The sequence below is a fragment of the Eleutherodactylus coqui genome, chromosome 1 (genome assembly GCF_035609145.1).
Source record: "Eleutherodactylus coqui strain aEleCoq1 chromosome 1, aEleCoq1.hap1, whole genome shotgun sequence".
NCBI classification, from domain to species: Eukaryota; Metazoa; Chordata; class Amphibia; order Anura; family Eleutherodactylidae; genus Eleutherodactylus; species Eleutherodactylus coqui.
Genome location: NC_089837.1, coordinates 183648146 through 183663133, shown reverse-complemented (window position 1 = coordinate 183663133; position 14988 = coordinate 183648146). Strand labels below are relative to the sequence as shown.

General features: G+C 41.8%; 1 protein-coding gene across 1 annotated transcript in view; it reads right to left on the bottom strand.

The window, feature by feature from the left end:
• The window catches only part of RIMS1 (regulating synaptic membrane exocytosis 1), a 363560-nt gene that overhangs the window by 218494 nt on the left and 130078 nt on the right, over positions 1-14988 (bottom strand). Inside the window, exons 5-6 of the mRNA XM_066604485.1 lie at positions 11707-11774; positions 9681-9791 (exon numbers count right to left, since the gene is read on the bottom strand). Of these exons, the coding sequence (XP_066460582.1) occupies positions 9681-9791; positions 11707-11774 (179 nt within the window). The remainder of the gene's footprint in view (positions 1-9680; positions 9792-11706; positions 11775-14988) is intronic.

The following is a 14988-nucleotide window of genomic DNA, read 5'->3' as shown; positions in this document are numbered from 1 at the left end:
ATGGATGATCAGGTTATGGACAGGGATCTGCCGCTCAGGACTCCCATTCATCAGCTATTAATGACCTATCCTGAGAATAGGTCAACATGTTGAAGACCAGAACACCCCTTTAAAACTGCACAGCCATTAACAACGGTCAGTAATCACTTAAATACTGTCCAACGCACTAAGCAGGAGCTTTGGAATGCATTATGGCCACATCCAGAATAGTAGAGCTTTTAGCACTTCACCTCCCCCAAAAATGTAAGTAAAAGGTGATCAAAAAGTTGTGTGTACAAAAATAAAAGCTCTGGTGTCCCAAATGTAGTAGACGCATTAAGATATCTGAACTTTTTAATCTAATGAATGAACTTTAATCACAAGAGGAGTCTAACTAGTGTATACCTAAAAATTGTAGCAATAGAAACCACAACGTAACCTGCAAAACCAAGCCCTCACATGGCTGCTTGAACGGAACATTTAAAAGGTGTGGAGTTCAGAATTTGGCGCATAAATTTAAAAAAATAGAGTTTTTTGAAAGTAGTAAAACATAAAAAGAATTTTAAAATACTATTATCATAATTAGTGACCCATGGAATTAATATAGTAAAAAATATTTACTTGTGGGACAACCCCTTCAAAACTAGACAATTTGGAGTGCTGCCTCATATTTTGATCGTTATATTGCAGAGGGACACTGAGTTTGTAGTCCCTGGAGGATCTGCACCTCATCCTTATTTAGCAGTGTTGCTGTCTTCTGTTTACATTGCAGAATATACATCTGTATGCTAACGAGGTCCCCCAGTAGGTTAGTACTACAGTATTCACTCTGTATAGAAATCCTTTAAGAATGTATCTCCTTGCAATATACAGGGTGGGCCACGGAAAAGTAGTCTGCTTCTGACCCCAGCACCATACTCTTCGAACGAGCATGGAGCCCTTTCATTTTACCTCAGCAGTATAAGAAGTGAAAGCTGCGCTGTGATTGGTTGCTGTAGGTAACAGAGACAGATTTTCTTTTAGACAGCTTTCAGAAATCTGCCCCAGGGGGTGCTTCCTGCAACAGCAAATAGTTATTGTGGAAGGCTATGTGCAAAGCGGATCAACTAAGAAAATGCAAAAGACCTTCGCCAACAAGGACCAAGTTATAATGCAACCTGCTGAATGCTGTATTCAGAGGCTGGTTCAGAAATGGTGCCAAACATGATGAAACAAAGGCCTCTGCCCGCCTGGATGTCTGACGTTGTCCATGATATTCAGCAGTAGATTGCAAATGGCCCTCAAAAATCAACTTAGAGATTGTCCCAGCAAGTTGGTGTATCACAAACATGTCAGCGAGTGCTTAAGTCTCTGAACCGGAAAGCCTACTGAATAACGTGCAGAAACTGAGAGAGCTCGACAAAGCTGAACACGTGAATTTCTGTGCATGGTGGATAACAATGATTGCTATAAACTTTTAGAACCATTGCAGTACTTAATGAAGTGTGGTTTTATTTAGCACAGTCACAGAATACGAGGTACTGGTCTACTGAAAATCCTCACCTGATGCTTAAAATACCACTGGACGACCAAAAAATTGGCGTTTGGTGCACAGCGTCAGAAACACGAACAGTGGGCCCAATTTTCTTTTGAATGAACTGTGAATACTGCTGTTTATATGAACATGTTTGATCAGTTTTACCACCAACTAACAGCAGGAAAAAAAATGTACTGCTTTTTCCAACAACACAGGGCAACATCCCACACCTCCTGTGATGCAGTGGCACGAGTTCATGAATTGTTTAAGAGGTTAGGGCCACCGTGTTCCCCAGACTTGTACACATACAATTTTGATCCATGGGGAAATTTAAAGCAGAAACTGTAGGCCAATAATCCGCATACTCTGGATGACTTCAAGGAAAACATAACAAAGACTATCTGAAGGATCATTGTCGAAGAGCTACAGGCAGTATTAGCCAACATGTTTAGCGTTATTCTCATGAAACTGAAAGGGAGGAGATAAAAATTACATATTAGAAAAAACTTTCTGACAGTGAGGGTGATCAATAAGTGGAACAGGTTGCCACGGGAGAATGTCTTAAGTGGGGTACCACAAGGCTCTGTCCTAGGCCCAGTGTTGTTCAACATTTTTATAAATGATCAGGAAGAGGGAATTGAAGGAAAACTGATCATGTTTACCAACGACACAAAGCCAGGAGGGATGGCCAGCACTGGAGAAGAGAGAGAGGATTCAAAAAGATCTGGTCAAACTTGAACAGTGGGTTGCGATTAACAGAATGTTATTTAACAAGGACAAAATTCAAAGTCCTGCATCTGGGCAAGAACAATGAAAAAAGTTCACACAGAATTGAAGGAATTGGGCTAAGCAGCAGCACATGTGAAAAAGACTTGGGTATACTAATAGATCATAGACTGAATATCAGTATACTGAGTCAACAGTGTGAAGCAGCAGCAAAAAAAGGCAAACACAATTCTAGGATGTATTAAGAGAAGCATGGAGTCTAGATCACGTAAGGGTAATGATCTCCCTCTACTCTTCCTTAGTCAGACCTCATCTGGAATACTGTGTCCAGTTCTGGGCACCCCACTTTAAAATAAGCCATCGACAAACTGTAGCAAGTTCAGAGAAGAGTTACCAAGATGGTAAGCAGTCTGCGAACCATGTCCTATGAGGAACGGTTATTGGATCTGTGAATGTTTAGCTTGCAAAAAAGAAGGCTGAGAGGTATAGGGGCGAAGGACGAGAACATTATCCTTCCATTATATAAGGCACTTGTCAGACCTCACATGGAATACTGCGTACAATTCTGGACACCGGTGCTCAGGAAAGATGTCACAGTGCTTGAGGGGGTTCAAAGAAGAGCGACTAAACTAATACATGGAATGACGGGACTGGAATACCCAGAGAGGCTGTCCAAATTGGGATTATTTACTCTAGAAAAAAGAAGGTTAAGAGGCGACCAAATAACCATGTATAAGTACATGAGGGGACAACACATGGATCTCTCCCGCGATCTGTTTACACCCAGGACCACGACGGTAACAAGAGGACATCCGCTACGATTAGAGGAAAGTAGGTTTCATCACCAACACAGAAAGGGGTTCTTTACTGTAAGAGCAGTTAGACTGTGGAACTCTCTACCGGAGGAAGTGGTGATGGCAAAATCCATAGAGGAGTTTAAAAGGGGACTTGATGTCTTTCTGGAGAAGGATATTACAGGATATAAATTTTAGGTTAAGTGTCAATCCTGGTATATAGGCAGGTAGGAACTATTAGGGGTTGATCCAGGGAACAGTCTGATTGCCATTAGGGAGTCGGGAAGGAATTTTTTCCCCAAAAGGGCTAATTGACTTCTGGCCTTGGGGTTTTTTGCCTTCCTCTGGATCAACACAGTAGGATAGACAGGCTGGACTAGATGGACAATGTCTTCATTCGGCCTTACATACTATGTTACTATGTTACTATGTATGAGAGGAGACTTAATAGCTTTGTACAAATATCTGAAGGGCTGTCACAGTGCAGAGGGATCAACCCTATTCTCATTTGTACAAGGAAAGACCAGAAGCAATGGGATGAAACTGAAAGGGAGGAGACACAAATTAGATATTAGAAAAAAACTTTCTGACAGTGAGGGTGATCAATGAGTGGAACAGGTTGCCATAGGAGGTGGTGAGTTCTCCTTAAATGGAAGTGTTCGAACAAAGACTGGACAAATATCTGTCTGGGATGATTTAGTGAATCCTGCACTGAGCAGGGGGTCGATGACCCTGGAGGTCCCTTCCAACTCTACCATTCTATGACTGCGCTACAGACAGACTGTAGCTTTCTGCAGCTCAGTCCTATTGAAGCGCAAGGGAACTGTGGTAAAAGGCACAGCTGCTACTATATGATCAGTGGGGGGTGCTGGAAGTCAGACCCTTTCCCGAACTGATATTAACCCCTTAACGACCAGCCCATAGTGTTTTTATGTCCTCCCGAAGTGGGCTTTATTCTCTGAGGACGTAAAAACATGTGTCCTGCAGAGAATAAAGCCCCTCGGGCTGTGGACGTGACAGCTCCATGCTGTTGGTGCCTGCAGGTAGCCAACAGCATGGAGCTGGATAGCGCAGATCGCAAAAAAGTAAATAAAAGTGCCCCAAAAGTTAAAGTTTCAGCTGCTCTGATGGATCGCATCCACCAGGACAGCTGAAAATTCTTACCTGGCTTGTCGGCGGTGTCCACCGGAGATCTGGTCCTCCTGGACCCGCCGCCGCTCTTCTGCACATGCGCGCCAGACGATGACGTCACGCGCAGAAGCCCGGGAGCCCCCGGCAAATTCAAAATCTCCTGGCTCCCGGCTCCCGAAGGTAGCCGGGAACCAGCAGGTGTTACCGGGGACCGCGATCGCCGCTATGCAATGGATAGCGGCGATCGTGAAAAAGTTAAAAAAGTTTTTAAAAAGTGCTCGTTTCACCTCCCCTCATGGATCGGATCCATGAGGGGAGGTGAAAATACTCACCTCGGGTCCTCTGCGATGTCCCGACGTCACGGGACCCGAAGTGCCCGTCTGCTCATGCGCGCCCGATGATTGACGTCGGGCGCGTGCACAGAGGGTCTCGAGCCCCGGGAAATTCAAAATCCCTTTGCTCCTGGCTGCCATGTGTAGCCAAGAGCAGAGGGATGTCACTGGGGACATGATCACTGTTATCCAGTGGATGACAGTGATCATGTAAAGTTTAAAAAAAAGTGTAAAAAAGTTAAATAAAATTTTTTTTTTTAAAAAGTTAAAAAAAAGTTTTAAAAAAGTTTAAAAAGCGTACGTTTCATCTTCCCTCACGGATCATATCCGTAAGGGAGGATGAAAGTACGCACATAAGGCCCCCAGATTTATCCACGGACCTTACCCCAGCTTCTGCGCACACGCCCGTCGCCAAAATGGCGGATGCATGCGCAAAAGCTGTGGATTGCCAGGATAATTGAAATTCTCCCTGCTCCTGGCTACAAAACGTAGCCAAGAGCCTGGAGATTTCACGGGGGGCCGCGGTGACCGGTTCCTGATCATGGGTTCGCCGTTATACAATGGATAATGGCGATCACGTAAAAAAGGTTTTAAAAAAAATTGAAGTTTCATCTCCCCTCACCGATGTGATCGGTGAGAGGAGATGAAACTTTTTACCGGAGGCCTCCGTATTTGCACCCCGACGCGATCCTCATCCGTGAACTTACCCGGATTCTGCATATGTGACCGCCAGCAAAATACCAGACACATGCGCAGAAGTCGGGGAGCCCAGGAAATTTAAAATCTCCTTGCTCCCAGGCGACCAACGGTCACTGAGAGCCTGGAGCAGTGACGGGTGGCCTCGTTGAGCGGTCCCTGGTCACATGATAAAAAGGTAGCGATCTACCTTAGGTCGGTCTCACATGACCGGATACGAATTACGGATTCCGCATGCGTCTGATCCGCGGTAATACGCAGATCAATCGCATTGGATTACACAATTCCGCTCACATTAGCGGGTCGGAATTATGTAATCCACTCACAGAAAAGAGAACGCAGCAGGTTCTATTTTACCGAGGATATACGCAGCATAGGGCCCATTGTGCTCCATGGTCGCGGATATACCCGCTGCCCATACGCAACTACGTTGTATACGGGCTGCGGGTACCCGCGTCATCGCTAAGCGACGGTGCGGGAAATACAAACAAAAAAAAAAGTGTACTGCGCATGACCGCCCGTGTAAGTACGCAGTTATGCGCAGTACATTATGCGGCTGTACGCAGGGTCACAGCCGGGCTCACAGCTGGGATCCGCTGCGGGCCTCCGCAAGCAGATTCCGCCTACGGCTGCGAGAGCCCGGCGTTATTCAGACCGCTACCTGTAATACGTATTTTACAAGAAGCCCCGGGAACGTTCGCCTTCCTGCAGTTCCAGGAGCAGCTTGTTGAGCGCCTTCTATGTGAGACCGCCGCACCGCATCAAGCTTACGGAGACTCACGGAATGCCACTTTTCACCCCATCCCTGCCACTAAGGTCACGAAATACCCCCAAAAAGCATGAGAGGAGGGGGAATACCCGGTTTTATTGCCCCATGGGCCCATTCCAACCAGCCTCCATAATTACCCCTGTCTTTGGAAATACCACACAGTTCACATTATTACTGTTATCTAAGATTTGCGAACGCCAAAAAGGGCGCGGAGTGTGTGTGTAGGGCGGGGGGGGGGGGGGGGAATTTTTAGGTAGTCAATTTTTATTCCGTACAAATAAGCAATGGGGCCTGGGATTTATTCAGTTGTGCCCTGAAATCCAACGGATGTTCCCTCCTTTATAGGCCTTGCCATGGGTCCTGTAAGTAAATTAGGGCCACAATGGGTATGTTTCTGAACTCGGGACAAACGGGGGTATCCATTTTGGGGTGAACGTCTTCATTCCTATGTACACTGTACAAAAAAACCTATTTTTAAATTTAAAAAATTGCCAAAAAAATTGAAAATCGTTACTTTTTCCTTCTGTTTTGCTTAGATTCATTCAAATACTGTGGGGTCAAAATACGCAGTACACCCCTAGATGAATTTGTTAAGGGGTCTAGTTTTCAAAATGGGGTCATTTGAGGTTTTTTTTATAGTTTTGGCCGCTCAATGGCTCTATATGTGGGCAATGGGGCCTGAAATTTATTCAGTTGTACCCTGAAATCCAACGGGTATTCCTTTCATTGTAGGCCTAGCCATGTGTCCTGTAAGTCTATTAGGGCCACAATGGGTATGTTTCTGAACACGGGACAAACAGGGGTATCCATTTTGGGGTGAAAGTCTTCATTTATATGTGTGCTGTACAAAAAAAACAGTTTTTAAATTGACGCAATAGCCCAAAAAATGAAAATCATAATTTTTTCTTACTGCTTCGCTTAGATCTATTCAAAAATTGTAGGGTTAAAATACACAGTACACCCCTACATAAATTCGTTAACGGGTCTAGTTTTCAAAATGGGGTCATTTATGGGGGTTCTCTGGTTTTGGCTGCTCAAGAACTCTACAAGTGGGCAATGGGGCCTAAAAGGACTTCAAGCAAAATCTATGTTCTGAAAGCTACCGACTACTCCTTTCATTTTGGGCCCCGTTGTGCATGCGGACATAAAATTAGGGCCACAATGGGTATATTTCTGAAAACAGCACAAATAGGGGTATCCATTTTGGGGTGCAAGTCTTCCTTCATATGTGTGCTGTACAAAAAAAGTTGTTTTTAAAATGACAGAATTGCCCAAAAAACAAAAATCCTAATTTATTCCTTTTGCTTTGCTTGAATTTATTCAAAAACTGTGGTGTCAAAATACACAGTACAACCCCAGGTAAATTCGTTAAGGAGTCTAGTTTTCAAAATGGGGTCATTTGTGGGGGTTCTCTATGATTTTGGGCGCTCAAGAACTCTACAAGTGGGCAATGGGGCCTAAAAGGACTTCAAGCAAAATCTATGTTCTGAAAGCCACTGACTACTCCTTTCATTTTGGGCCCTGTTGTGCATCCAGATATAAGATTAGGGCCACAATGGGTATGTCTCTGAACACGGGACAAACAGGGGTATCCATTTTTGGGTGCAAGTCTTCATTCATATGTGTGCTGTACAAAAAAAGCTGTTTTTAAAATGACAGAATTGGCTTGAATTCATTCAAAAACTGTGGGGTCAAAATATGCAGTACACCCCTAGATAAATTCCTTAAGGGGTCTAGTTTTCAAAATGGGGTCGTTTGTGGGGGTTTTCTATGGATTTGGGCGCTCAAGAACTCTACATGTGTGCTATGGGGTCTAAAAGGACTTCAAGCAAAATTTCTGTTTTGAAAGACACTGACTACTTTCATTTTGGGCCCCGTTGTGGACTCAAATATAACATTAGGGCCACAATGGGTATATTTCTGAACACGGGAGAAACAGGGGTATTCATTTTGGGGTGTAAATCCTTATTTTCATGTAAACTGTAGGAAAAAAATATGTCTTTAAAATGATAGATTTGCAAAAATATGAAATTTTACTTTTTCTCCTCTAAATTGAACTAATTCCTGAAAAAAAACTGTGGGGTCGAAATACTCATGACACCCCTCAGTGAATACACTAAGGGGTGTAGTTTTTAAAATGGGGTCATTTGTGGGGGTATTATTCTGACACTCATGAGTCTTTCCAATCTTGGCTTGGTGTAGGAAAACAAAGTGTTCCTCAAAATGCTAAAAAGTAACGTTAAATTTATACGTCTCCTAAATGATTAAAAAAAAAGAAAGTTTTTCCAATGTGCGCCCAAAATAAAGTAAACGGGTGGAAATATAAATCTTAGCAAAAATTTCTATATTATGTTTGCACATATTTAAGATATTGCAGTTGGAAATGTGAAAAAATTATGATTTTTTCAAAATTTTCCCAATTTTTGGCGCTTTTAATAAATAAACACAAATTCTATCGGTCTAATTTTTCAGCCTAAATGAAGTACAACATGTGGCGAAAAAACAATGTCAGAATCGCTTGGATATGCAAAACCTTTCTGGTGTTTTTCCATGTTAAAGTGACACATGTCAGATTTGCAAAATTTGGCCTGGTCATTAAGGCGCAAACAGGCTTGGTCACTAAGGGGTTAATAATCTATTATAAGGATAGACCATCAAAATCACAGAGAACCCCTTTACTCTTGGGAGCTTGTCTACACTGGAACTGATACTAGAGTTACAAAGTATAACATTGCAATACCTCACACTATCTACAGTACTAAGACCTATGAAGGGGTTTTCTGACTTTTATGACATGTCCACTACATACTGTAAGCCATATATGTCAGGCTGGTGGACAAGTGGGATATGTAGAAGTACAAATGTACAAAGGGTTGAAACTTTATCATAATAAAAATACATTTTTCTCCAAAACCTGTTATATTTTAGGTTAAAGGGGTTAGGTTAAATTCTATTTTACTGTAATGGGGCGTTTTCCCAATCAGGACCCTTATCTCCTAGATACAGTAGAGAAGAACCACAAAGAGCATCTCATACTCTTGAGGACCTGTCACATCAGTGTTACATTAAATGGACAACCTGTGGATTTCAGCAATGCTGTACTTTCCCTGTGAGGGTGCTGCATGTAAAATGAAAATTTCCTGCTGAGTCCCCCACCAAACTATAGGCAATTCTTTGGGTCCCAGCATCGGCAAAGCTTGTGATCAGGACGAGCCCTTTCACAAACTGGGAGGGCATACAGTTTCCAGTGCATAATTACAAATAGCATGGTACCGTGTTAGCCAGAAAAATCTAGGTTAAATATTGTTGTATGACGAAGACAAAAGTATTGTGGAAGTGATACTTTCATTGGCTAAACAGAAAGAATACATATGTGAAAGCTTTCAAAGCTTGCAAACCAGTGACTCCAGATCTGTAACCTCCAGTTTGACCGTTCCATACATAAAGCAGAACAATAGCAGTCAGGATTGTCTATCTTAATGATGCTTCCACACATTTGCATCACTATTTTGAGCCTTTCTTAACCCCGGATAAATGAGTCTAAAAATGCTTGATCGCCCGCACTTTACTTGAGTGTTATCTTTTTTTGTGTGACTTTTTTACCTATTCAATTTCTGCCCAAACCAGCCATAAACTGAAAAATAAATGAGGGCCTGTGTGCTTAGTACATACATGTGATATATCACAGAGCTGATCTTTGTAGAAGAATTTACGGTTATCTAGAAAAGCTTACTTACTTTCAGACCTAGAAGAGCTCCAGATTCTTTTGGCATACTTGTTCTCTTATTTAAAATAACACGTCCAATTAAACGATCGCCCTCCTTCGATGGCTGCCAGGTAACAGGGTGCTGGAGGAAGACATCAAAGACAACGTGGGAAGGTGCTTACTATTCATTTCTCTATTTTTTCATACAATAACTATTTCAGCAGGATATATTATGTCAAATAGGTTGATTCAGAAAAGCAGAGAACATTTTACTATACACAGGTCAAAGAGTCAGGGTTTAGAATAATCTTCATTCCTTTCTACTGCAGATTTTACCATAACTATAAGGACAGAGTAGGAAAGCAATTCAGCTCTAATATCTGAACTAGAAGTTAAAAGGGGAACATCCACCTATGAATACCATTGTTAGCATCTAAATAGGTTCAAAATGCTGCGCTGATTAATTTCTAAATATACTGTATAAGCTTTACTCTTCTCTCCATGTAATACATCCCTTGACTATCTGTTTACTTCCTTCACTCCTTACTTCAAGCTTTCCTCTTCTCTACATGCACTACCTGCCCTCTGTCCTCTTCTTACTTTTCTTGCACTTTTTCTCTTGTCCTCCATGTACTTTGTCCCTTCTGTTCTATTCCTACTTTTCCAGCCCTCTTTATGTTCTGTTCCACTCATGTAAAATCCTGCAGTTTGTGTTTATTGCTTGTTCTTTATTCCGTGTACTGTATGATAATATCACTTTTCAAAATGTAAATGGCCAATTTGCCAAGTCGATTTTTTTAATACTCCTCTTGAATATTATTTTTCTTGATTACACCTGTCCCCTCATTGTAGAGTTTAAATAACAAATATCTCCACTGGAGGGCGCACAGTATATTCAGCCATGAACTGGACATATTCAGGGCTTGTTCACATGTCCATATTTGTAATCTGTGTTCAATTCATATATCTTTATACCAAAACAGGTCTGCATTCTAGAAAAAAATATTTCAAAAGTAAAAGTTTTCCCACTTTCTTCTACCAAAATTTGCTCTTGCCCTTAGTAAAATATAAACTGAAGGAACACAAACCCCAAATACAGTTGTGTATGTATGAGTTACAGCAAATTTAGATTTCATAGACGCATCCATTTTTTATGGGCACTGGAAAAAAGTGTCTTAGTTTTATTTTCTGTCCAGGAATTTATGGATAGTTGGAAACCCTGAATTAATTTAGATCTCCCCTCCGTTCCTCCCGCTCTCCCCCGCCCCCTGCCGGCAGCTTAATCTTTAGAGACGAGCGGGCATGTACTCGAATAAGGCACTACTCGCTCGAGTAGTTTGCCTTATCGAGTATGCTTGCTCATCTCTAATTACTAATAATTGGCAACAAACAACTTTAAGAGTCTATATACATTACTCTGAGTCTCTGCAACCATCATTATACCTTCTTCATTAGGGTATATTCACACCACATTTGAATTTCTGTCCAGGGGTTCCATCCTGGTTAACGTCCTGAAAACAAGATTGGCACAGACTCCCTGGATGGAAACTGTACCACCACTTTACCAATATGAGCAATGTAGACCAATGGCCCTCCATTCCAGCAGGTTTATATTAATTTCCATAATTCTGTGCCGGAAAGAATAACATAGTTTCTGGCATTCTATGGTCCACCATGTTTTTTGTAGAATGGCAAACCTAGCTTCTGTCTAGGAGTTCTGTTCCAATGCCGTTTTGGGGATTTGGGACATAACGCAGGATGGAACTGAAACGTGATGTGAATATGTCCTTTAATGTATGACACAGACACTAACATTTTTTGAATAATCTTCAATTTTATATTGTATCCATGTATAAAGAGGAGCATATCAAAAACATCGTCCAACAGTGAGAGGTATTGTACAATTTATGACTGTCGCTAAAGAGCAGAAGACAAAGGTAATCTATACAGCGCTGCATGCAGAGATACAGCCAGTGTGACCTCCGCCTTTCTCAAGCTGCTCTATGCCATAGTATTATGCCTAGCACTACTTTTGATATAGTAGTGAATGTTCTTACCGAACCAAGAGGGGATGTGTCTCTAGTGTGCCATGTGGCAGGGTCCAGCCAGTAATAGTCCAAGTCGCCTGTAACAATGAAAAAGAATTAAAGATAGGTACTATTGCAAGCCTCCATATTTGCATTCTTGCCTTTATTATTTTTCGCCTTCCCGGTATGAACAGAGTATAATTACTAATGTAGATCTTCATCAAAATAAATTGTATGGTTGGAGTCAGAAAAATGTACATATACTGTTCTGAGCATTCACCAGCCATTTGCAGTGGAAAATACTGCAAACCATGAGCATTGTGTTTCATAGATATGTGTAAAGTATGCTTAATCGCTGTGTAGTGAAAAGGTATGGAGCTCTGTAATAAACACTGTTCAGCTATAGCTCGTCATGGTGAAGAGCTCTGCTTGCTGTCTGTGAATGGGACCAGAGGTTTAGAACCTGAACCTACCTAGTCCTACACCTGTTTGAAGTATGGCCAGATCATGAGCCTGGACTCTAGGCTAGTACATGGATATAATGTAGCAAACCATCACAACAAGAGAAACTTGTGCAGCTATCTCACTATGAATTGCCTAGACTGGATGCAACTGTAATAAACTCACAGTAAGGGCTCCCACACACTTGCGTTTTTTTTAACACGATTGTCAATGGGACTTTCTAATGTTACAACCATTTCAGTGTGAATCCCACACGGACGGCTTCCATTGAAGTCAAAGTAAGCCGTTTGATCTGCGGGCTGTCCACAACTGAACTGCAGGTGGTCCGCGGATCCCACGGAACAGTAGGAGTTGAAAGAAAACAACTCCAAAGGTGCTTTCGCACACATTCATAATGAAGAAGATAGAAGACCCGGACAGGTAAGCAGAAGACTAACACAGTATCCTCGGCCGCGGGCAGGGTCGGATTCTGCTGCATGCTCCCGCATGTGAAATCCGACGCGCCCGTGGACATGAGGCCTAATAGGTGTGGATGTACTGTAATTTCATCCACTGACAACAAACAAGGATCTTAAAAATGGTGTAGAATTAGAGTACAAATATACACTAGAAAAGTGCAGAGCTTTTCACTACACTGTTACTATGCTTTAGTTCATAAAACTGGGAAATGACTACAAAAGCCTAAAAACAAATTTACGGTAAAAATCAAGTAAAAACAATAAAAAACTGTAAAATTATACAATTACAACATATCAAAACAATATCACTGGCCATTTGGATTTATATGCAATTTCTAGATATAACTTTAGAACTAAAGTAGTGTATGCACAACTACTTTAACCCCTCACTGCATGAACTTCCAAAAACATGACAAAAATTATGTTCTATATAATCTGCAACTCACCAGCTATGCCATCTAGTGGCTGCTCTGAGAACCACATAGTAATACCATGGAGTGTCTCATATCTGTTACACCATGCAGTAGAGGTAAAACTATTCCCTTAAGAAATATACGGCGATATGTGTACTGTATCATATATGATACAAAATGCAGTGAAGAGTTAAAGCGACCAGTGCATGTAATTTTACCATCACTAACACATCCACATTTACTAATGAAACATAACAAACAGTACAGAAGTTTTCATGCCTTGTTTGAACCGGAGACAGTAATAACATAATTCTCATTGTTATAGTAACATATGTACTACCCGCAATGTTACACTAACAGAATAGTATCTAGAATTGCATTTCCCCTTTAACAGGCATCAGCTCATTGCATCACAAATTAGTAGATACTCTGAAAAGCATGAATGACTAGAGTCCTATTAAACTTGATTGTGGAAAATGCACTTAAATATTTCAAATGATCCAGAATTAATAATAAAATTGATACTATAATTGAATTACAGATACAAACTTGATAGTAAATACTAATAATAGTTTGCTTTGGTCGCTCTGCCTTGACTTGGTATCAATATTAACAGAGTTAAACATTTAACACACCCTAATAATAATAGTAATACATCATATAGCATTTTAGGAGGCAGATGATATCATAGTGACTTATTGACTAATGCTAATGTATAAGTGCTGTTGTACCCTACATTACATACAACGGTCTACAGAAAATGACTTTCATGTGTTAAGCTGAACGTGTTCTTCTGTTATGACACCCCATCCCAAAGGTGGCAAAGGGTTGATCAATTGCTGCACTCTGTAATGCCTCGGTAAAGAGCGAACCGCAGACGCCTTCCATCAGAGCTCTGTCTCTTCCTCCTGTTAATCACAGCACAGAAATAGGCACTCATTGCTTTTCAATAGGCTCTTAAAATGTACTAACCACAGCACGACTGAGGGGACACAGGACACTCCAATTGTCTTCTGCCAAACACAGCCGCTAAAAATAACCCAGACAATCCGTATGAATGTTATCCAAGACAATACAAGGTGCCGGACATGCAATTCATCTCCCATAATGCAAATTAACCCCTTCCACGGCCAACTTCATTCTTCCACCAGATGAATGATGATAGATCTTTCTGCACCAATGGGGGGGGGGGGGGGGGGGGTAATAAAACATACTAAAGAAAAACCTATTCTATAAATCTATACATACATAACATCAGTATTTCTCAACGGGTTAACGGCAGGCCGAGCACATTCCAGGCAAGTCTCATCATTCTTCTGAATCATGCAACGATGACTGCGCTACCGTGAATGCTGCATTCTGTGTTAAGATGAGCATACAAAACCTGCCCCATCTGCAGTACCACGATGGTTACCTGTCCCTGAGTGTAGCGTCTGGAGCAGAAACTGGACAAGCCCAGAGAACATATCAGAGGCATGAGAATGCTGCCGTCAGGGATGGAGCTGGTGAGCGTCGTATGAACGTACAAGCAGCAGTGCAATGTAACCATTGACGGAAATGTTCAAATAAAACACATCAGCGACTGCTTTCCTTGAGGTCTGAGCCAAAATACTCTGCAGTGTCAAACAACTCGCGTCGAAGAGGCCGGGGCTGCCATATACAGCGTGCTGCTGTCATCAAAACAAATCTCTGCAGCGGATTGCCCTCATTGATTACCACATTAATCAATAGCTACTCAGTGCAATGCTAACCAGCTCTCGGCTTTCCCCGATACATCTGCCCTGATGACTTGAGAATTAACGGTCTTATGAAGAGGGATGCAAATGCTGCTCATTTCTAGATGTGGCATGAAATATATATCGGACCTCATAAGAGCTGACGGGAGGAAAAGTAGGAAATTCAGGAATCAATAGGACTGCCGCAACCATTATTCCTGGTTATTTGGACTGACGTCTGATGGACTATGTACTAAAAGGATA